The sequence below is a fragment of the Equus asinus genome, chromosome 5, assembly GCF_041296235.1.
Source record: "Equus asinus isolate D_3611 breed Donkey chromosome 5, EquAss-T2T_v2, whole genome shotgun sequence".
Classification (NCBI taxonomy): domain Eukaryota; kingdom Metazoa; phylum Chordata; class Mammalia; order Perissodactyla; family Equidae; genus Equus; species Equus asinus.
In genome coordinates this window covers 59,480,168-59,504,284 of record NC_091794.1, presented here as the reverse complement: position 1 = coordinate 59,504,284, position 24,117 = coordinate 59,480,168, and the positions used below count along the sequence as shown (strand labels likewise).

Genomic DNA, 24,117 nt, shown 5'->3' with positions numbered 1-24,117 from the left:
CATCAGTAGGGATAGTAAGGGAAATCTGGATACTGACTGGGTAGTAAGGTATTACTGTTGACTTCTTTGTAATAAAAGTATTGTAGTTCTATTTAAAACTCCTTACTTTCTAGATCAAAATACTGAGGGACGAAATCATTTGTCTGGGATTTTCCTCCCATAGGGCTGGGAAGTGGAGAGGTGAATTGGTGAAGTATAAACAAGGTTGGCTCAATACAAATTACTTTGGGGGGGACCAGCCCTGTAGCACAGCAGTTAAGTGTGCTCGTTCTGATTCTCTGTGGCCCCGGGGTTCTCTCTCCCCAAGTTGCTTTTTTTTTTTTTTGAGGAAGATTAGCCCTGAGCTAACATCTGCTGCCAATCCTCCTCTTTTTGGCTGAGGAAGACTGGCCCTGAGCTAACATCCATGCCCATCTTCCTCCACTTTATACTTGGGACACCTACCACAGCATAGCATGTCAAGCGGTGCCATGTCCACACCCGGGATCCGAACCGGCTAACCCCTGGCTGCCAAAGTGGAACGTTCGAACTTAACTGCTGAGCCACTGGGCCGGCCCCAGCAGCTTTTTTTTAAAAAAAATCCTTAGTGGCAGTAAATCTTCTCTTTATGGATGTATTTCACTTTCTGAAACAGCAACAAAATATTTTGTGCCAAGTCTAGTGGACAAGTAATCAAGGTGGGTAAAAAAAGACAATGGAGAACAGTCTAACTGTAAAGTAATAAAAATTTTTATTTATTATGGCCTTAAGATCTCTTAATTCACTTCCAAAATATGTAACTTCATTCATTTGAACATATGACTTCTGGCTTTTCCAAGAAAATTTCGTTTTCTTTGCAGTCAGATTTTACTTAGCCAGCCAGGACCGCTGCATTCTCCTAGCCTAGATAAAAACTCAATTCACAGCACTGCCACGGTTCAGGGCTGCCTTGAGAGCGTGTAACAAAGACAAAAATCATCTCTAAACATTTCAATTAATGAAAAACTTTAAAGATCAATAGTTGGGTCTGATTTACTATCATGTTAAAGCTTTGGCTTGTTCAAGGCGGCAGGTCACTTTGGAAACAGTGCTTAGAACTGACTTACCCTTATGGTACTATTTATATGCAAACCAGGTTTCAACTTCAAGACTGGTTTAGTGCTACCACCTAACATTTAATGTTCCATTGTTGGGCCACTCTATTTGCTTTTCCTATAGACAGTGAAGGCTTTTATAATAGCTCCCAATAAACAATTGTATTTTAATAATCTCAAACTACAACTAAAAGAGGAAAGAAGAGGTGCATCAGAAAAATAAGTCATTTTACTATTAAAATTTTGCTGTTTTTAATAATTTATTTAAATAAGGTATTTGAAGCAGTTTAGAAAAACAAGATTTGTATTTTATTTCCTTGTAAAAATCTTTACACATGCAGACAAACCAGTGTTAAGAAAGTATTCACCATCATTTAAACAAATAACCACTTAAATAGAACAATGTCTGCAATTTTATCTGTATAAAAATAAGATACATTTTTACAGAATTCACGCTCCAGTTCTTATAGCAATAAACAATACACAACTATAGTAAGTACAATTGAACCTGACCATGGTTTTCAATTAGATACTGCTAGGGCATTTTAATGTGCAAAAAGAAAAAAAAAAAAAATTAACATAGTTCTTTTCAAAAGAAAATGTCCTCAGTGTTTCTAGAGACCTAGAGGGTTTCAAGAAATCAAATCCTAATCAGTTTGCTTTTAATGTTTTGATTACGAGTCCATACATCACATTGGAGATAGGCAAAACCAGGAACTGATGCATGCTCAAAGGTCAGCGCCTGTGCCTGCCATGTCCTGAGCGACTGCCACTATGGTGCTTGCCTTTGTGGGACCTCTCAAAGGAGCGAGATCTCTCACGCCTGTCCCTATGATGTCCCCTTTCGTGCCTGTGTTTCTTGGCAGCATCTGAGTGATCCCGAGACTTGCTCTGAGAGCGAGAACGAGATTTTTTCCTTTTATGACCATGTCTATTTGAACTTTTTAAATCATCTCTGGTATGCTTGGCCTTAAGGTGAGGAGAACCATGATTATGATGTCTTCTTGGGCTTTCACTGTGACTGCGGGACCTGCTTCTTGATCTTGAGCTGTACGTTCCAGATCGACTCCGCCTATTATTGTAACTTAGATAATAAAAATTTAAGGTTTAGATTTAATTTCTAGTGGGAACAGATTATTTTTGTGGTGTTCATTACAGGTTCAAAACAAAACTATCGACCTGTACCAACGACAGGCCAGACTGAAGACTTAATTTCCCCACCCCCAACTACCTCCCCTCCAGCCTGTAACACATTAGACAAATCTTACACAAATGTACTATATGTCTATACTCCAAGGAGGGGAGTAATTAGCAATTTTTACAGTGTCCTGGATAACTATGCTATTTACTACCTCCTCCCACATGCTCAAAGGAGCCACTGAAGAGCCACAAGTAGCTACTAATCCAATTATAAAGCTAACCAGGGAAGATTCTTTGACTATGGTCGACCTGATTACTGGTTACTAATAAGTGGTCAATGAAATACTCAGATTTTCTAACTGAAATCAGGCAGAAAAACAATGTTTTCACATTATAAAAAGGATATCATATATCTCCATAGGGCTTTGGCCAGCCCCCACACTTCCCCAAAAATCATGGCCAAGTACAATAGAATGTCATTAAGAACCACCACACACCACACAAGCCACATATGCGCAGAGCGTATTTCCCAACTCCACTGCTCATTATTTACTTCACGTGAAAAGCCTAAACCCAGCCTAACGCTGAAAACAGTCTATGTTGAATTTTTCTTTTTAAAGTAGTAACCTTTCAAGACTCCAAATAAGCCCGCTTTCCCTGAGAAAATTATGTACTTACTGTCTTCTTGGAGTGTGTGATCTAGAACGTGATCGCGTCCTTGACCTCGATCGACTTGCACTTCTGCTATTTCTACTTCTCTTGCTGTCTTTTCTTACACTTCAAAAACACAATATTTTAGTTACATACTTAGTGTGTTAGAATTTAAGCATTAAGAGATTCCTTGGGCCAGTTTTCTAACTCAAGTATACTCACCCATTGTAAGGGCTTTTGGAAGCCTGTTGTTTATCCTCAGGTTCTTTCTTGACCATCTTCACATTAACGGAGACTGGCGACTTCTCTTCAGTTTTTACTTCTCTTGGTGAGGCTTTTAAAAAACGTGAAGACACGTTAACTACAGGATTTAACAGAGGGCCAAAAGTTGTTTCTAAATGTAACCTGAAGCACCATGCTTTCAAGTGTCAGTCTCCAGCTGACGGCCATGACAGAAGACAGTAACGGCTTCCTGACATCATTGCTTCTATGCAACTGTTAACACCGAAGCATTCCAATAACCATACCCCCTCAGGGCCCAAGTTGTCTCAACTCTGAGTGAGCCTTACATGGTTTAGAGGCTGGGGAAAATCCACCGAGGGTTGAAAGGGCAGGAGTTCCATCAGGATTCAATCCCTTTGCTTTTAATTTGGCTTCTTGTAAGGCTACTTTCCTCTTCTCTACTTCCTTTTCCAGCAATTCATAGTTCGGCTGTTGGAGGGAAATGAAACTAGTACTCTCCTTCACAGAAGCTGTGATTCTTAGCACTGAGGAAGCATTAGCATAAACACAAGTGGACACAATTACCTTTTTTCTGGTATAAAGCCTAAGTGTTTCTATGCAGATTTCCTGGATCTCCTCTTCGGTAGTACCAAAGAGAAGAAACCAATGGGGACGAGTTGGCAACGGAATCTAAACCATAAAAACAATGGTTTGGATTACATTTTCATTATAGTTATTAGGAAGACTGGTAATTCTTGTGATTTATCCTATAGGACAAAACAGGCTATATATACCTACCTGAAGAGCTCTAGCTGCAAGGTAGATGCAAGCACATGCTATAGTCTCTGGTTGAAACCGAACAAACACATTGGTTCGAAGACTGTCATTCATATAATTCCTGAAAAATATTTCAACCATAAGCTCTGTACATAAACAAACCAGTTCTTCTGAAGCTTACATAAAATTGGAGACTCAATCTACTTTATTCTTTTTTCTTCTCATACTCATATTCATATCCTCATATTCTAGCATGTAACAATTCTTAACTCAAAAAGCAAGAGAAGAATTTAACACTAGAATCATTCTTCAACTTTCGTATATATGATCGAAGTCCTTTAAAATAATTCCATATTATTATTCCAAATAGAACTTACTTCTAAAGTTTTGAAAATATATTTATCTGAAAAGCAATGCTTTGAAAGTCAATTCAGACACGACAACTTTCAGAAATGATAAACCACTCCAACAATACTTCGAGCCATTAATTATTGACCATCTCTCCTTTATCCACAATGAAAAGCAGTGTCAACCAAGTTCTTTCAAAATATTGTGACGGGTAAAAAGGCATTTTCAGTAACCACTCATCAAGTTATATTAAGAAAACTAAGCTACTTCAGAAAATCTAGGTATGGAAGTGAAGAGCAATAAATACATACAACAGCCTTGTTTATAAACCTTTTTTGTGACTATTAATAAAAGCAATAAACTACTTCAGTTAATAAACTGCTGGACCTCTTCTTGAGTGTACCCTCCCCGCAACATTCCTAAAGTAGTGAAGAAATTTTACAAATTGTTTAAAAGATTAAAATTAAAGACTATTTCTTAAAAATCCTTATCCATGAAAACTGCTGTTTTATAGAACATATATTAAAAATGTCATGCATTTTATAAAATCAACAGACTCTGCTAATATTACTACTATCTACTGAGTCCAAAAGAAGTAGGGCAGTCGTAAGTCCAGAACATAAAAATCGTCATTTAAATCCTGCACATCATCAACAGACTCGGAGACAGTATTTGTGGTGGGACCACAAACTCCTTGTTTTACCTTTAAATAAGCCAGCACTCCAAATGACACATCTGCATCTCAGAAGTCCAAGTTCTACAGTGCTTATGTTAACAATGTCTTTTAAGAATGAAGTAGTACTTCTAATATTATTGCCTGCAACAACCCAGCAGCTAGAAATTCATCCAGTATGGGAATGATGCCCATTTTAAGCTGCAAGTTGTGGTTTCATTTGATAGAATTCATGCTATACATACTAAAAATAGAAATCTAGTCAAATTCCTAACAAAAAAAATCATTTAATTCATAATATCTGAACAAGAAATCTATCAAAAATGAACTATTCATTTTGATAGTTACAGGTATACATTAAATACACAGGCATGTTGAATAGTTACTTCTAGAAACAAATATACAAATCCTTTGGACACCCCGACAGAACTAGAAGATGCTGCCAGATGGATATGGACCACTTCAGTGAATCTCGGATGAGAGCTTGCACTGGATTGGCTGGAGAGCAGGGCAGCCAATCAGGCCATCCTGAGGTCATGGGCTGAAGTGCAGAGGGCAGAGTTCTATGACTTACCATCATGGACTACCCTTTAATTAAAGAGTAGAAAAAAGAAGAAAGTTAAATTGAGTTCTCCATTAAAAGTAATTAGTCAAGCCAAGAAAACAGGAAGCAGAAATAAGCATTATTTACCTTTTAATTAACAAACAAAAAAACAAAAAGCACCAAAACAAACTCATCTCATTGTTTTAGAAAGGGAAAATGAAACTTACTTTATTTCTGCTTCTGTTTTCCTGGCTAGAAAAGAAATGTAAAAAAGCAACTTACCAGGCAGTTTGAACCAGGGTTTGATTACGTTCACATTCTAAGACTTGTAAATACATAACAATGATCTGAAGGACAAGGGAAAAAAACTCCATTTAGCATATCGGTGGTTCTTTCAGAGTACAGTGTTCAATGAACATAGGTAACTGAAAACGTTAGGTGCAAGTTTTAATTCTTCTAAAAACTGCACAGATAGTACAGACCAACCTAAAATGTACCTAGGAGTCAACGGGTTATTATGCCATTAGATTTCACAAAAATTATGTTTAACAGTATGTTCCAAAATTGTATGGAAAAAAATGGGAGTTGATCAATTAAAAATAATACCTAATTCTTTGTGGACACCTGACTGTGTGACAGGGCACGATGCTAGATTCTTTCATTTAATTTCCCAAGGTACAATTCTACATGTCCAAAAACCCGAGAGACTATGTTTTTAAAGTTATACACTGGGTATAATACATAATATGTAATACTCAGAGCGGATATTACAGTAATGAAGCACTAATATTTTTACTGTGAAGCTTATCACATGGAAGTGTGACAAGTAAACACTATATATTAATAGCTTTACCTCAGTTCAGGTCAGATCTTTCGGGACCTGTACTATCACTCCCATTTTTCAATTTTAGACGTGCGGAATCTGAGGAATGGCGATATCTACCAAGGTCACACAGCTAATGGCAGAGACAAGTTTCTATCCCAGGTAGTCCTGCCCCGAGAGCACCCATTCTTGTAACCAGTGCGCTATTACTCAGGTTGGTCATACGCAAGCTGAGCGATGCTGGAGAAACCTATAAATGTTCAATAACACTAAAAGTGAGCAGTTGCCACACTCTGAGCATTTTACTAGGGGACAGGTAGCGTGCCAGGTACTTTTGCAAATATACATTCATTCCTTGGAACGAGGTATCTCACAAACTCCATTTTATAGGGGGGGAAACTGGGTTAACCACAGAAGCAAAAGTAACTTGTCTGTGTCCACACAACAAAGAGTGAAGATTTCACCCCAAGTCTTTTTTACTTTCATTTTACTAAGAAACTTCAATATCCAAAAGGATGCTTTTTAAAACCAAGGTTAACACTCAAATATGAACATAATATAAACTTACATAAAAAATAAAATTTTAAAGAAAACCCTAATACTTACGAATTTAATTTCTGTACTCTACAACTCACCTTATGGGGATGCTTGACATGAACACAAAATCCCAACTCCTTTAGCACCCTCCTTTCTGCCTTGATAACTTGGTTTTTGGTGTTAATGTAGTTCTGATCAAGGATCAGGGGACTTGGAGTCCTATAGTTTGTAAGAAATAAAATCAAAACTGTTTTGCACATCCAAAAAATTTTATTTGTGGCATCTCCATTTTCCCTTCCAACCAACTATTGGCAACAGAAACCAGCTTTTTAAACTCCTGCAAACAAGTTAAAGCATTAATCTTGTGCTGTCCAAGTTATGCTAATTAAATATATACTTTCTACACTAAGTTCCTATGGAAACTAACTCAACCCTGTAATGAAAAAATTCACTTTAATGTTCTTGGATTTATCCTCGTCGATTTGTTTCATACAGATTGTATTTTGGGTATACATATTAACTTAAGTGACAGACTGATTTATTTATCAGGAAGTCCATTTAGTCTCTAGACTCTTTACAATGACAAAATATATGTGGCTCAAAGATATTTACTGTAAAGACCTCACAAGACTATGGTAATTTTACTTATTTTATAAAATACCAACTCTTGGCTAGTTTTATCGCCCAAAAAATAAAAATTAGGGGAAAGAAACAGTGATTAGGTAATCCAGATTCCCACAAATGGGTAATTTCTTTAAACAAATTGTTCTAAAAATCTGTTAAAGAAAATAAACTAAAAACTAAAGATGCAGCTCAATTACCAGGGAATGTTTTAAAAATCAGATTTAAAAGTTAAAGTGATCAAAAACAAGATCTAATTTTGGTCAGTGGTAGTTATTAGGTAACATTTTTAGTATGAAATGCAAAAGAGAAGAGAAGATCAAAATGAGGGACCCAGAACATTCAAGGTCTCTGTGCCAGACTAAATTTAGATACTTTCAAAAGTTGGGACGTAGAAGGCTATCAGGAGTTCAATGCTTTGGAAACAGCACGTTCAATTAAAAGACTATCTTATCTAAGTCTTAAAATTCAAAACTGGTTTCTTATTGAGAAGTTTGTTTTTAGTGAGGACTTAAGACTTATTTAAAAGCCTATGAAATGTACCAATCAATGTCCTTCGTTTGATACGTTTTTAGATCCAACAAAAAAGTACATTTTTATTAAGACACTGATTATACGTATGTATATGGGTAGAATATTTTCCTCCATACTCAATTCATTTTCAGCCAAAAGATTCAAGAGTTTCTGCTCTGGGAAGAACACGAAATCTATTTTTAAAACATAGTCATTCTGAATACTACCCCAACTCACAACTCATTTCACCAAGCGCATCAACTCCAGAAAAACGTAACCTCATGTTTTAAAGTAAAAAACCTATTTAAATACATCCACTTGAGGATGAGAAAACAATCTGACATAAGCTACATTAACCACCCCTGCAGTAACATGAGTACAAATCAGCTGTCATACTTATTTTCCTTACGTTCTCTCATTTAAAATTATAAAAACTGGAACGTTTGCTACACTATTTCAAATTATTCTACATGATTTTTATCAATTTAAACAAGACAAAAGTTGGCAAAGTGACAAAATGGAAAGTTGTTACTTAAATTAACAATGCTGAAGAGGGCCTTCCCTCAATTCAATGCCTATTACAGCTATGAAAAGAGTGAGGATCAGCCGCCACCAATCGGGGAGGACGCTGATTTCTAACACAAAAATACAGCAATGAATCCATTTATCAGGACAGTAGGTTATAAGTTAACAGCTCGTTGGGGAAAAAAGAATCTAACTCAAATGAGAGCAAACCAATGTATATAAGGAAACGCGTTCCAAAGATCTTAAGGTTTATGACTTTTCAGGTTTTATCACAGCAAGAAATCTGGAAAAATGTCAACTCCAGCTCCGACTCTTTAGCTGATGACTAGTTCTGATGGCTCTCCTTCAACAGGCGTTAGGAGATAGAATGCTTCTGGTGTTATAGCTGCACACGCTTGAACTCTTATCCCCCTATAATGCAGACCCAAAACTGCACTATTAGAATTCCTATAAAAATAAAAATTTTATAAGAGCAGCTTCATCTCCTTTTCCCCATTTATGTTGAGCAAACTCATTTATCTCTCTAAGCTTGCTTTAAGAGTTGCCTTCAAATTCTGTTAAAATCCATTTTTCTTAGAATTAACCAGCTAAACACTTGCTTGAAATATGGCTACTATCTGGTCCCAAATTACGCTTGATCAATAATTCTGCTTACATGAATTATTTTCCATCTATTCTGCCACAATCTTTTCCCTTTTTTGGTGTCAAAATCCCAGTAATATTAAAACCGATTAAGGAAACCAAACCTATTAAATTTACAATTCAACTATATTACTCAACTTCTTATGACTACTACTGCCCACAGTTGTCAAAGTTAACTTTGTGGGTGTATAACCTCTTACTTCATTTGTTCAGAATTGGTTTTGCCTCACAAATCAAGGAAGGCTCAATGAACATATTAATTTACAAACCTTATAAAGATTACTTTGTATCAGAAATGGAAAAATGTGTCCCACAAATCAGCAGTTAGAAACAGTTCAATAAAACTATCTAAGCAAGTGGTTTCTTTACTTATATTAACAAAGTATCAATGCGTCCTTTCTGTGGTAACAAGCGCAGTAAACTGAATTAGTCTTCCTAGAATTTCCTCTTCCCCAATTAGGTCAACTGTCCTTTCCAACGAAAATCTGATGAGGCATCATTTTTAATCTTTTAGAAAGAAACCATCTATTCAGAGAACGATAATTTTCCTTATCAACGAACAGCCAAATCAAACTCTACCTCTCTCGCTTTTTGTCAGATTTTTCAGATTAATTCATATGAAAAACTATTTTCAAAGTTTAATGTTAATAGGACATCTTGGGCTTTGGTCATTTGAAGTTTATTATCTGGTCTCTTAGAATAGCTGTTTTTCCTTGAGCATGATCAATTTAGGTGAAATACAACTTAACAAAAAAAGGGGAAAAATTAGGATTAAGTGGTCCAAACATGATTAGTCTCACCACATGGAAGGACTGAAAAAAATTTTCAACTATTTCTTCAGGAGGCTATACTACTAAAACGAGATAAGTAGTTTCTAAGGAGACAGAGACTGCTGCTCAATATACAGAAATTTGTAATGCCTACTTCAAAGGAACATTCTTTCTTTAGCAGTGTTTAAACAAACTGAAGGCCACACCTTTACAGACAGCAACATAAACTGCAGCGATTCAACTAAATGACAAGACCACTTAGGACCTTTCCAACTCTTATCAGTGATCTATACACCTTCAAAACACCACACCACATTCACCACTGAGTGGCTGCACCAGTCTTTGAAAACTTAATTGTCTTCTTTTAAATAAACTGTGGGATCCTTAAAACTACAGAAAATCCTTAATTTGTTGGGAATATGCTGCATCTCAAATGCAAACTGTAATTCTAAATTGTTAAAACAAAAAAGTGATCTTCCCTTTAAATTCAGCCATTTATTCTGAGCTTAAAAAACTATTACCAAACTACAAAAAATTGAATGGAAAAAGTCAAATAATCCAGGATAGGGCTTGGGCCCTGGTACTTTCTAAAAGCTCCTCTGGGGATTCTAATATGTAGCCAGGACCGAAACACAATGACCTAACGGCTACAAAAATGATGGTTCCTCTGTAATAATCAAGGTCACACTACCGTTTAAAGCTACACATAAACTAGGTTAAAATAAACAGCATCATTAAGATAAACTGGTATACCCTATCTACCTAAAGTGTGATACTGATAGTACTTTCTAATGACATTCATCTACGCAAAAAAACAGTAAGCTATGGTTTTAATAACTTGGACAGCAAAGACAAAAGCTTATAACAGGAAACAGGAGTTTTTCTAAATGGTTCACCAGTGGCCAACCTGTTAGTCCCCGATTCCAGTGACCTATTCTCAGAGCACTGGCTTCTCCTTGGGGATTTTCGATACTTCACTCACTGTTGCCATGACGACAGCTTCATCTCTATGTACCACTCCACATCACCCAGGCTTTGGTAAATGTAGCTGGTCGCTGTATAGTCGGTTGCAAGGGAAAAAAGAGTTGAAGTTAATAACATATACAAGTTACGCGTCTGAGTAAACTTGTAATATGCATAGAAACACTTTTACATCCTGCTTTAAAAAAGGGCTTCCATGCAATTAACTCCTTTTAAATTTCATGCTATAATCAGACTTCTAGGATTGAGACAAAAATCATTTTCTCTGTAATAATGACCAAAAAAAAAAAAGTACTGTTACATCAGACACAACAGTCAAGTGAGATGTCTTAAATTCCGAAGTTTTCATAGTTAAGACCTACTCTGACATCAAGGAAGAATCTAAGTCTCAGAAAAATTTCAAAGTAAATTATCATTCTAAGTAATAACATAACAGTTGGCTCAGTGGTTCAAAGAAGACTAACAGAAGACAGAAAACTACTTCCTTTAAGCAAACACAGAATCCTTTGACTAAAGATAAAGAGCCTTTTTATAAGAGGCATTTTATTTTAAAGACCCTGAAGAATCGGCTGGATATCTACAAATTTTAGCTCAAACCATACTAAATACCAATTTGAAATCTTCCCAATTTCCAGAGATTCCTCACCAAGAAGCTAAAAGATATTTTAAACAAAATAAAAAATTAGTCTATGCCTGAACATGGTTAGGGTGAATGAGAAGAGATGGCCAAGGGAAAAAAAAAAGTATGTAAGAAAACTGAAAAAAATGCTGTGAAAACTATCTGGGTAGCAGACTTTTTAAGTAGACTAATCGCTTTAATGTTACTTTACTATTTGCCTGTCACTGAATAGTTCCATTACTGCCAACTTACAGATTCAGCCAACAAGGACCACTCAAGCAGGATACTAATTTGGCACTAACCAATGCCCAACCCCAACAACTTAAAATCCTTTTATAACTAACTTCCTTTCAACTCAAAACAAATTTGTCTAACATCACCACAATTTCTTTAAAGGTGAACACAAGCTAATCTACACCAAGTATATCCTTCTGCTGCATGTACTAGAAGTCACCTGTAGACCCAGGAAGCCCTGTAACTAAAACTCTTTGGTAGAGCCTCATGCGAACACTCAGGTCCACAAAAAGTGTTATCATGTAGCCACAACACCAGAAAGATGACACACTTTCATCTCTAGTTTCTTACAAGATCAAATAGATGGGCCTTATCTAAATGCAACCCAATCAATGATTATTCTAACCCACTCACTAAAGACTATATCTGACCAAAACAAAATACCTGTTTAATCCCTTTGACTTCAAACTTCAAACTTTATCCTGCAGTCCTTTCAGATCCGGTATTATTCGATATATCGTGGTTCAATGTGGAGAAGTACTCTAACAAAAGCCAACCTCAATATTAACTTGAACTGCAGTGTTTAAACTTCCAGCTTGCAGTCTTCCAGAGAGGGGAGGGAGTAAATAACTTACAGAATACACTCACACTTGAGCCAAACGTATTCCCTTTCTTGTTTAATCTTAAGCCACAGGACTGGCTTCACAGCACTGTTAGGATTGTCCATAAATGCCACTGCCTCTACAAACTTCAGATAGCTGGTTAATTGTGGGTTTTCCAAGTTAAGTTAAGTATCAGTGTGCTCCTATGTGAATTTTAACACCTAAGTTAAAGTCAATTTTCCTTTGCATCGGTTTTAACTTGAGAAGAAAGAAATGTTTTGATTTGATGGTTAGTATCAAGAGATGCTGCGTTCAATAATGCCAATCTTACCTTTTTCCTCTTAACTGGCGTAGATGGTGAAATACATTAATCACATCTCTTATTCTTCTGGGAGCTTCTTCAATTTTTGATGCAAGATTAATACAAGCCATGGCAACAATCTGAAAGAACCCACAAGCCCATAAAAGCTGTTAGGTTACGACACTATCAGGTGAAGTTAGGGAAAAGGGCCCCCTCTCGAAGCCTAACAGACTTATCTTCGTTGAAGACGCTTTAGGACACGATTTGCACAGCCTTTGGTGAACTAACACTACCTCTTTAGACCACAAGCTTACCAACTACACTATCACTGCTCTCTCTTTATCGCTTAATTCCTCTTAATTTCGAATCCAGAGTCAAGCTCAGTCTCACAGGAGTTTTCCATTTGGTCGAAAACTCTCTCCCTTGATAAGCGCGCACCCGGGCTCAGGATCCACTGTCTAGCTTGCTAACCACACTCCAGAAGCCCCTCCTACCGGGGTGAGAACTAGGACAAAGGCCTCCCCTAACCCCTCCCTCCTGGAGGCCGATGCGGACACCGCCCGCCCTCCCCATTTCCGGGGGGAGAAAGCCCCTTCTCCGCCCCGCGGCGCTCACCTCGAAGCTATGCTTGACGAAGGACTTGGAGTAGAAGAAGCGGTGAAACAACACCTGCCCGGTTGCCATCGCCACCTGCAGACGAGAGCGGAGACCGGAAGCGCAGGGTCAGGCGGGCCCGCTCGGCGCCGCCGCCATTTTGTGCCGCCGCTCGCTCCCTCCCTCCCTCCCCGCCGGGCCGGCCAGGCGGGCCGGGCCGCCGCCGCCGCCGCCGCCGCCCCCGCCCCGCCGGGACCGCGACCGAGGAGCCCGAGCGCCGTGCGGACGGCGCCGGGACGCGGCGGCGCGGAGGAGGGCGCCGGCCGGCCGGAGACTGACCTGCGGCAGCCGGAGGAGGATGCCGGCCGACTGGATGAGCTCGCAGCCCAGGATGCGCAGGTCCGTCTCGCTGGGCAGGTCGAGCCCGTCCTGCATGGACGGGGTGGGCGAGAGCCGCTCCTCCGGGATCAGCGAGTGGTCGATGGTGAGCGAAACTTCCGAGTACAGGCGGTCTCCGATCAGGATCCCTCCCGTCGTGGTCGTCGTCGTGGTCGTCGTCCCGGAGCTGGAGCCGCCCGCGCTCGGGACGGCCGACGAGGCGGCGGCGGCAGCGGTCGCGGTCGGGTGAGGCCCGGACGCCATCGTCTCTGCGAGCTGCACGCACGCCCGACGCAGCCGGAACCCGGAGCGAGACTAACCAGCGTCCTCGGCGCGACGGATCTTCCCGTGACCGCCGAGTGCCGCGGCTTCACGCAGCGTGCGCTTCCGCCTGACGTCACCACGCCGGCCGGCGCGCCAACTAGTCCCTCAGGCCACGCCTGCGCCCTGGCGCCGCCGCCCGCCGGCCCGGGATGGGCCGACTGCGAGCTGGGGGCCTCCGGGTGTGTTGGATGACCTCTCCGCTGCGGCCCGAGTGGTCCAGAGGCCGTCTCTTTGGCTAAAACAGGTCCGAGCCTCCTTGCTTGTCGTATTTTGAGCCACAGGAACAATAAGGGAGCTTTACAAGACGCCCTCTCTCCAAGCTGGAGGGCGCCGTAGCGTGTCCAGGACGCGCCCCGCTGCCCTCCGCGCTCCCCGGCTCGCGCGGGCCCGCGTCTAGAGGCCTGGTCGGCCGACCTCGGCCGCGCCGGCGGGTGGGCGCGTCACTGTGTGCGCGCGGACGGGCTTGTCATTTGAAGCGCCCGGCGAGGGATCCGGACAGGGCTGCTTTACAGTATGCCTAGAAAAGAGGGCTGTGGACTACATCGGCGGCCGAGAAGCTCGGGGGCCTGGAGGAGGGCTGCTCTCGGGCGTCGCTGGGGAAGCTCGGCCGCGCGGCGCGGGCCCGGCTGGCGGTGATGCGGCCGGTCCCCCGGGCGAGGGCTCTCCCCAGGTGGTCTGGTTCTGCAGAGTCTGCGTGTCACGTGGTTTCTGCCAGCGGGCGGGACAGGAGAAACCCATTCATTTATATTTTCTCTGAGATGTTAGCTAGCAGTTCACAAAAATTTCCTCAAATTTGGAGTAGAAACAATGATACTGATCCAAACTGCGGGAGTCTAGAGTTGGAGGAAAAGGAGTAGATCTCGGTTAACTCCAGCCATCCGTTTATCCCACGCTTGAACTTCTCAGACTTTTGCCCAGGGATGAGAAGCCCCGTGTCTTTCTGGTAACATAGCTCGGTCTTAAGCCTTAATTTGTTTAGTTATGATAAGTGCTATAGAGCAAAGGGACTTTGAGTACATTTCAGTATTTCTCAATGATGTCAAAGTAAAACATACTTGAAAACCTCATTTAAAAAAAAAGTATCCAGTCAACCTTAGTAAAGCCTTTGCTCAGTAGTTCTGAGCCCTGGCTGCACGTTGGCGGGGCTTCTGAGGAGCTTTTGAAAGATACGGACGCCTGAGCCCTCCCCGCAGAGGTTGATGTAGCTGACTTGCGGTGTGCCCAGCCAGGGGGGATTCTGCCCATCCTCCAGTGATTCGCATGTTCAGCCAGGTTGAGAAACGTTCCTCCGGGAGAGTGTAGTTGTGGTGCTGGCCCAAGCACTTAACGTCTGCGTGTCACCTCCTTCACCTTCCTGACTAGGCTGCTTCCCCAGAAACTACCCTCCCCAGTAGTCGGGAAGGATTTGAAATACTGTAACAAACTTTGAAGTCTTTAAAAACTAGTTGATGATGTGCTATGGTTGTGCAAGTATCATTGCCCAAAGCTGGGTGAATGGTACACAAGAACTCTGCTGTTTTTACAACTTCTTGTGAGTCTTCAATTATTTAAAAAGAAACTAGTTGATAATTGCTTCACTGAAACATTGAGCTTCCATGAAATCAACACCTATGTTTGTAATGACTTGAGAGTAATATGATCTAACTTGTTTTTAAGACTATTTCTTTTTTTTTTTTTTTGAGGAAGATTAGCCCTGACATCTGCTAACATCTGCTGCCAATCCTCTTTTTGCTGAGGAAGACTGGTCCTGAGCTAACATCCGTGCCCATCTTCCTCTACTTTATATGTGGGGTGCCTACCACAGCATGGCTTGCCATGCGGTGCCACGTCCACACCCAGGATCCAAACCGTTGAGCCCCAGGCCGCCAAAGCAGATTGAGTGAACTTACCTGCTGCACCACCAGGCTGGCTCCCCAAGACTATTTCTTAATGGAAGTTTTTCTCTTCTTTTGAGGGTCTTCCACCACGCCTCTCCAATAAGCTGACTTGGTGATGTCTTGATATGTTTTATATTTTTACCCTCTAGGTCCATGATTAACCGAAAAAAGTTCACAAGCATAGAAGGGAGAAATTCTGGGACATGGAGGGGTCATGTGCTCTACTCCTGATATCTTCCCAGTGGACCTTCCTGCGCCCCACCTGCTGTGTCTGGCAGTCATTTCCAGAAGAGCAGAACCACCCAGACTATTCCACATCTTTGTGCCCATTTTTCACTCTCTTCTGGCTGTACCTCAAACGATATCCAATAGATATGACTTTTCACTGTTCCCCGCTTCAGCTTCAACAAAGGTGGTCGAGGGGGTTGACCAACGTTTTGTTTGCTTAGCATTAATTCATCAAACTGTGATGCTATTTTTAATTTTAATTTCTTTTTTAAAAAATCTATGACTGATTCGGAGGATGGAAAGCAATGGGTCTAGTGGCTCTGCTCCACAAGGTTGTATTAAGGACAAGGGTTAAAAAAATTTTTTATGACTCTCATATTCAAGAGTAAGGAGACGGGTTTTTGGTGTGCCCTCCAAACAGATGGAGGGAGTGTTGGCCTGCCAACACCTAGATTTTGGCCCAGTGAAACAGATTTAGGACTTCTGACCTACAGCACTTGTAAGAGAATAAATTTGTGTTGCCGTAAGCCAGTAAGTTTGTTGTAATTTTTTGTAGTAGTTACAGAAAACTAATGCAATGAGATTTACCATTTCCTGATATTCTTTAAGAAATGCTTCTCAAACTTTAGGATACATAGAAATCACGTGAGGGTTTTGTTAAACTTAATTCTGATTCAGTATGTCTGGGTGGAGCCCGAGTCCTCATTTCCATACAGACTCCCAGGTGATGCTGCAACTGCTAGGCAGCGAGGCTTGAAAGCATAGATGACTTGCTCTCTTTTCCAAATCTCGGTATGGAGAAAGCAGAACCAGTGGTGGAGCGTGCTGGAGGCTCTGGAGTTAACTTGCTGGAGGAAAAGAAATCCTATCACTTAACAGTTTGCAACTTTAGGCAAACTACTTAATTTGCTTAAATTCTTTAGGCAATTATTTAAGTTCAGTTTTTTCACCAATAAAATGATGATATTAACAACACCGCAATACGTTGTTGTCGAGTGAGATGGTTATACAGGAATTCATGTTCCAATCCTTGGAAATGCACATTGTCTACCTGATGTTGGCCACCAGGGACTTTTGGTGTGCCAACTGTGAACAGTTTGTATTCATTCATTCATTCATTTATTTTTAAACTCTTATTTGTTTATTGACAAGAAAGTACCAGGCTCGTAAGTATTCCTCGCTTTGGGGATGTTGATCAATCAGACAGATTCTGCCTTCAAGGAGTTTGCAGGTAATTCACACGTATATAAATGGGACAATTTTGGCTAATGCTTTTTAAATTTCGAAGGATCTATGGGATACATTATTAAGTGAACAAAAGGAAGTTCCAGCTCAATGATTTGTATAGTGTGATCACTTTTCTATATGAAATTAACTATATATATATTGTACATAGATAGATATGTGGAAGGATAGGCATGCTGTTACCTCTGGGGAAGGTGATGCGAGGGTTTCGGTGAGATTGGGGAATACAGACAGGTGGGAAGGGGCTTTCACGTTTTCCTTTGTATAGTTCTCTATTGCAATGCTTCTCAAACTGCCAATGGTGAAGGAACAATTCTTCCAACCTGGTTTGGAATGATACTTTTGTAAAATCCAATAAAGATGTATTACTAGTAAAATGAAATTTTAAAAAACATTGAAAATGAAAGCCTGAATTATTTATTATTATGTTTAACAGACAAAGTTATTCTGTCAAATTGCCATAAAAGTTCCTAGACATTTACTCTCCATTTCTGTATCTATCTCATTGAGGACTGATAAGAAACAGTTCAGAGTTTGGTGCCAGACCATGGGCCACTCTGAGTAGCGTTACTCTTTGAATTTTTTTTTTAATAGTGAGCAATTGTTTTGAGAGAATTTCCAATTCAGTCTGATAATAGAAATAGGTACAAGGTAGAGAGATGGTTCCCAGGATGGGATAATTTTATGGACAAGCAAAGAAGGTGGCAAAAAAGTTATTTATGGTCTTTGTTTTAAAGATTTTTTAAGTTTTCTCTTTTTCTCCCCAAAGTCCCCCGGTACATAGTTGTATATTTTTAGTTGTAGATCCTTCTAGTTGTGGCATGTGGGATGCCACCTCAGCATGGCCTGACGAGTGGCACTGTGTCCGTGCCCAGGATCCGAACCAGTGAAACCCTTGGCCACTGAAGTGGAGCACGCAAACTCAACCACTTGGCCATGAGGCGGCCCCTGGCCTCTGTTTTAAAGACTCCATAGGCATTTGTCAGGAGAATAATTGTAGAAGAGCGTTTTAGGCAGAGAGAAAACAGGAGCCAGGTCAGGGAGGTATGAGACTGCTGGGCGTGTTGAGAAATATGGTGGACAACCGTTGTTTTAGCCTGCCCAGCGTCCAGTCTGCCTTCTTCCGTTTTCCCTTGGGGACCCACAACTTCTCCATTCCTAGGGTAGGTCATTTGGGTGGGGCTGACTTCTACCCTAGCTCACAAACTAATCAGTGTCTCCCACCCCCCTTCACCTCCTCCCCTGGTTGGTTGGGTTTGGATCCTGGGTGTGGACCTGCTCCACTCATCAGCCATGCTGTGGAGGTGTCCCACATATACAAAGTAGAGGAAGATTGGCGTAGATGTGAGCTCAGGGCTAGTCTTCCTCAGGCAAAAAAAGAGAGGATGATTGGCAACTGATGTTAGCTCAGGGCGACTCTTCCTCAAAAAAAAAAAAAAAGAACATTTACTTCTTCAAGCTTTTCTAGTAATTTCATTTTGTTATTCTTTGTTTCCCTCTGGGGCTGGGCAATTTAAAATAGGAAGGACCTAGCAAGTTCCTGAAAATGACATTTTAAAGAATGATTCCATTTTCCTTGCAAGGATTGAGTTATAATTTAATTTTGAGCAAAGAAGTAGCTGACTCTGTTTTTAGTATTTCTGTTTTCAGTAAACATTCAACACAAGCAGACTTTCACTGATTAAACTTTTAGGAATAGTAAGAATCAGCTTTGCTAAAGCTCCCTACACATTTAATTAGTTTTATCAACAGGAGCAGGAAGCAACTCTGGGATTCCAAAGGACACCTTAGCCATTTTGAACATTAGGAAACAAACATAAAAGCGCCCCACATCAAGTTCCCTGCATAGAGTTGTCATGTCTCTCTAATCTACAACAATTCTCTAGCGTTTTTGTCTTATGATATTTTTCATGATTACAGACCTCTGTTTTGGAGCAGTCCCTCAATTTGGATTTGACTGTGTCATTATGATTAGATTCAGGCTAAACATTTTTCCAGGAATACTCCATAGATGGTGTGGTATTCTCCAAGCTTTACAGCAAGGGGCACATGATGTCCAATTATTGTCCAATTTTTGGTTACTTTTAACCATTTGGTTAAGATGGTATCCACCAGATTTATCCACTGTAAAGGTACCATTAGCCAGCCCAGGTGGTCTAGTAGTTAAGATTCAGCGCTCTCACCACTGCGGCCTGGGTTCCTTTCCTGGTCAGGGCACCACACCCTGTCTGTTGGTTGTCATACTGTGGTGGCTGCGTGTTGCTGTGATGCTGAAAGCTCTGCCACAGGTATTTCACATGCCAGCAGGGTCACCCATGGTGGACACGTTTCAGTGGAGCTTCCAAACTAAAACTAAGTAGAAGGACCTGGCCACCGACTCCCGAAAAACATTGGCCCTCAAACCCCTGTGAACAGCAGTGGAGCATTGTCTGATGTAGTGCTGGATGGTGAGACGATGGTGCAAAAAAGGCTGGCAGGGCTCCACTCTGCTGTACACAAGATCCATAGGAGTCTGAATCGACTTGATGGCACTAACAACAAAAGGTACCTTTACAACTTTGTGATTAATAGGGGCTGGCCCAGTGGCACAGTGGTTATGTTCACACATCCCACTTTGGCTGCTGGGGGTCTGCCAGTTCAGATCCCTAGTGCAGACCTATGCACCACTCGTCAGGCCATGCTGTGGCAGGCATCCCACGTATAAAGTAGAGGCAGATGGGCACAGATGCAGATGTTAGCTCAGGGCCAGTCTTCCTCAGCAAAAAACAGGAGGATTGGCAGCAGATGCTAGCTCAGAGCTAACCTCCCTCAAAAAGAAAAAAACGTTTGTAATTAATAATCTGTGGGATGATTCTTTGGCAACAAATAGCATTCTTAATAACAGGTCTCAGGGCTGCCAGGTGGCGCAGTGGTCAAGTTCACATGCTCTGCTTCGGCAGCCTGGGGTTTGCAGGTTTGGATCCTGGGCACAGACCTGTGCACGGCTCATCAAGCCATGCTGTGGCGGTGCCCCACATCCAAAAATGGAGGACCAGTGGCACAGATGTTAGCTCAGAGACCATCTTCCCCACCAGAAAAAAACACAAAACCACAAATCTTACAATGTTTCCAAGAAAAATGGTCCACAAGGAAACTTCTTCGAGTTGGACTCATTTCAACAAATCTCTAGTCAGTCCTCGTTAATCTGTGTTATTCCACGGTGCTGAGATGGAAGTGGAAGTGGTGAAGACCGACCAGCACACGGGACATCAAATGCTAAAACAAAGGGCAAAATCCCCCGGAGAATGTGGAGCGGGACACAGACCACGCTAAATGCGCGGGGAGGGAAGCTGAGGATCGAAGCCACGGCCGAGGTTTCAGACGGACGGCAGAGCCCAGAGGAGGACTCCGGTTCCCGCCGGCGGGCCCAGCGTCCCGTCCTGACAGCACCCACGGGCGTCGGGAGGCTGGTTCCCCAGCACAGGCGTGACACCTGCCACGCCGCGCGGACAGCTCGGGCAGCTCACTGTGCAACCTCAACAAGCTTTCTCCAGACCCTCCAGAAGGCGCCTCAGAGGAAATTTTATTTGGGCTGATTTAAATATTTACGTTGTGACATTAGACCCATGGAGATTCAGTCTGGTTTTGCCTCAGGGACGTGTTTCCTCACAGCGACAGTGACACACGCACACACTGCGTAACCGGATATTGCTCATCTGCCACACCTTGAAACTAACACACAAGGTTTTTCTGTTCACAAATCGGGAAAGGACTCGAGGTTTCTAACTCCTCCGCCCCGGGGGCAGCCTCCCGCCGACACAGCGTGACTGCACAGCGCAGCGCGCTCCCTCAGTCTGGTGACAGCGGCTCGCTCGAGCGGGGCCCAGGGCCGGCGTGCCAGGTCGGCGGGGTCACTGACTGCTTCGCCTTTCGATTTAAGAATACCTAGCGTACACCTGGTCCTCAGGACAGAATAAGGGGGCCCGTCCTCACACGCGGCGGGCCGCCGATGGAGCTGCCTTTAGGCACCCGGCAGGGCCGGCGCGGCTTCAGATTGAGAGCTGCCGCCGGAGGGGCGCTGTTCTAGGCACTGTGTGGGGGAATCCCGGGGTTTAATCTGTTCTGAGCAGCTCTGGGCTGCAGACGCTGCCATCCCACCGGTCTCCCCCTGGGCCGAGGGCATACTGGGCGGGAAGCGATTTCACGCGAGGGCCGCGGCGCCCGCCCCCGGCTGGCCTTTCTCCCCTGATCTGGCGCCCCGGGCGTCCCGCGGCTCGGGGTGAGGGCGTTTAAGTGACCGGTGGCAGCTCGCGCTTCCCGGAAGGGCTCTGGCGGTGACTCAGGGCCGCCTCTCGAGGGGGCTCTCCGCGGGGAGGGCGCCGGGGCTGGTCGGGGGGCCTTCCCCTCACGGTGGGCTTGGCAGCGCCGGCGCCCGCGCCGCGGCATCGAGTGACCGAGCGCACGCCAGGCCTCACGGCGCTCGGCCGGGGGACGGCCGCGCCCAGCTCCGCCACCGGACATGGGCGACGCCTGGCTGGGCTGCCGAGGGCGGGAGCGAAACCATTTCATCGCGGCCCAGCGGGAGGGGCACGCCCGCCCCGTCACTTCGAGGAAGCCGGAGCCTGACAGGCCGCGCACGAGCCGGAAGGGCGGCGAGTCAGGGACCATCCTGCGCACGCGCGGCGCCCCTCCCGCACCCGGTCGCGTTGAGCGGCTCCCTCCGCCAGCTGCCGGATCTAAGTCGTCGGCCTTCGCCGCCGCCGGCCTGCCGCCCCCGCGCCGCCCTGACGCAGCCGGCCCGCCCTTCGCCCCCGCGGCGCCGGCTTCTTGTGACGTCGCAGCCGAGCCCTCGCGCTTCGTCCCGAGCCGCGGCGGGGCGGCGGGGCGGCGGGGCGGCGGGGCGGCGGGGCGGCGGGGCGGCGGGGCGGCGGGGCGGGCGGCGCTCGTGACCTGTCGGAAGCTCTGTGGGGAAGGACCCGTCTTTTGTAATTTCCTACGGTTTCCTAATAAGGGTGAAAATGCGGGCACCTCTGAACTTGCAAGCTGGGAGTTCTGATCCAAGTAAACTACAGAATTTGTTGTTATTCGGCTTTATTTGGAGGCTTTTACTTGTCGTTTTTATGTGTTCTCTTAGTGTATAAATCGGAAAAAAGGGTGGCATCCATAAAATGACGACTTTGTATATAGAGGCTGGGATAAGCAGTACCTAGTCTGGCTTGATGAAATCAGTGTAATTTTACTTTAGATGAAATCTAGTTTTCGTTTGCATTATCCAGGAGTGGCATCTGGAGAGGCTCGGTGTAAAAAGCGGTTAAAGAGCTTCCAGGAGTGGTTAATCCTTTTGTAAGCTATTTGAAGCCAAAATGGAAATCAAGGTATATTGGAAGTAAAGTAAGAATTTAAGCTTCAAAAGGGCGCAGGTTTTGTCCCCCTTTTACAGATGATGAAACAGACTGGAAGGTTTCCGACGCGCCGCGGGCCGGGCGGGGCTACGCCGGCTCCCTCCGGCCGTCGCCCTCCCGCGTCTGTTCCCCTTTCTGCAACCGTGGTTCCCCCTGACTTCTCCTCGTGTGTGTGTTTCTCTCGCGCGCCCTTCTACTTCCTCTGTTTCTTTAACTTCCCCTGTTTTGTTGATAGTTGAGCCAGCCTTTCCTTCCTCTCCTTTAAATGCCTCTCCCTTAAATGGCCGTAAAGAGAAATAGACCAACTTAAGTTGATTTTCATAAGGATTATTTTCTTGCTTTAAGGTTTGATTTTGGGGAGGGGAGTTCATAGATAGATATAAAATTTCCTCTAGTAAGAGCTGCCTTCCGCTTCCATAGCTGTTCAGTGAGGGTAGGAGTCTGTGTGTGTGTGTGAATAGTGAAGAAAAGAGTGTGTGGTGAGCTGTTTAGAATCAGAAACAGGAGAAAAATAATCTATACATAAACAGGTGCTCTAAATGATGCCAAACTCAGTTCGAAATGACAGCGGAGCTGTAGGTTCTGTAAAACTCCGGAAACACACACTATTCCCCCTCAGTCCCGGCGCAGGCCTCAGTGATGCCTTTCCTCAGAGGATTTGGGGCTTTCCTGGGATAAACCTGTAGCTTTAGCTTCCCCAGAGGAAGTAATCACAGGGGCTCTGTGTGAAATAAAATAATGCATCAGTGTTTCCAGACTACAAGGCCACCCTGTGGGCCTCTCAGTGTGGCAGCACCTGTTCCCAGTTCTGCCAGCGGATGCTGTTACTCTGGCTCTACACTCGGGGAACCTAAAGCCCGGTGAGTCACTTGCCTGACATTACAGACCTCCAAGGAGGCCCAGTTTCTGCTGTTTCCAGTGACCTCATCTCTGAGCGAACATGTCTGATGATAAAGACTATCAAATTTAAAATGAAAAATAGAATTCACTACAACATACTCATGCCAACTGACTGAAGTATGCTCTCTTACCACCAATTTATCTCTTTGGTGTTTGTCTTATTCTGCTTGGTGAACAGAAACTTGCAGAAATTGATTGGAAACATATTTCGTATTTTGCTAAAGCATTTGAAATTACTCCTGAAGTCTGGTTTATGTTTTAGTTTTACTTGAAAGTTGCTTAGAGAGTAAATCTTTTTCTCCCAGCTCTATTTAGATAGAATTGACAAGTCACATTGTATAAGTGCTGATTTGATACATTTATATATTGCAAAATAATTGCGACCGTAGCATTAGCTAACACCTCCACCCTGTCACATAATTACCATTTCTTTTTTGTAGTGAAAATACTTAAGATCTACTCTCTTAGCAGCATTCAAGTATGTAATGCAGTATTATTAGCTATAATCACCATGCTATACATTAGATTCCCCCGAACTTATTAATTTTATAACTGGGAAGTTTGTACCCTTTGACCTCTGTCTCCCCATTTCTT

General features: G+C 43.2%; 1 protein-coding gene across 6 annotated transcripts; it reads right to left on the bottom strand.

Moving 5' to 3' along the window:
• Nucleotides 1-707: 707 nt before the first annotated feature.
• On the bottom strand, nt 708-20,787 carry CCNL1 (cyclin L1). 6 transcript variants are annotated; one of them, XM_014861903.3, is made up of 11 exons: nt 13,530-20,787; nt 13,212-13,286; nt 12,627-12,736; nt 6,887-7,007; nt 5,711-5,775; nt 3,885-3,984; nt 3,672-3,776; nt 3,434-3,575; nt 3,087-3,198; nt 2,892-2,990; nt 708-2,157 (listed from the first exon to the last, which is right to left on the bottom strand). In XM_014861903.3, exons 1-11 carry the CDS (start codon nt 13,830-13,832, stop codon nt 1,809-1,811), a joined length of 1,581 nt encoding a protein of 526 aa, XP_014717389.2. In that variant the 5' UTR covers nt 13,833-20,787; the 3' UTR covers nt 708-1,808. The 6 variants fall into 6 exon arrangements, with proteins under 6 accessions (XP_014717389.2, XP_070365706.1, XP_070365704.1 ...); XM_070509605.1 differs by lacking the exon at nt 5,711-5,775 and adding an exon at nt 5,656-5,680 and having other exon boundaries at nt 13,530-13,968; XM_070509603.1 differs by lacking the exons at nt 12,627-12,736; nt 13,212-13,286; nt 13,530-20,787 and having other exon boundaries at nt 6,887-10,760.
• Between the last annotated feature and the right edge of the window lie 3,330 nt (nt 20,788-24,117).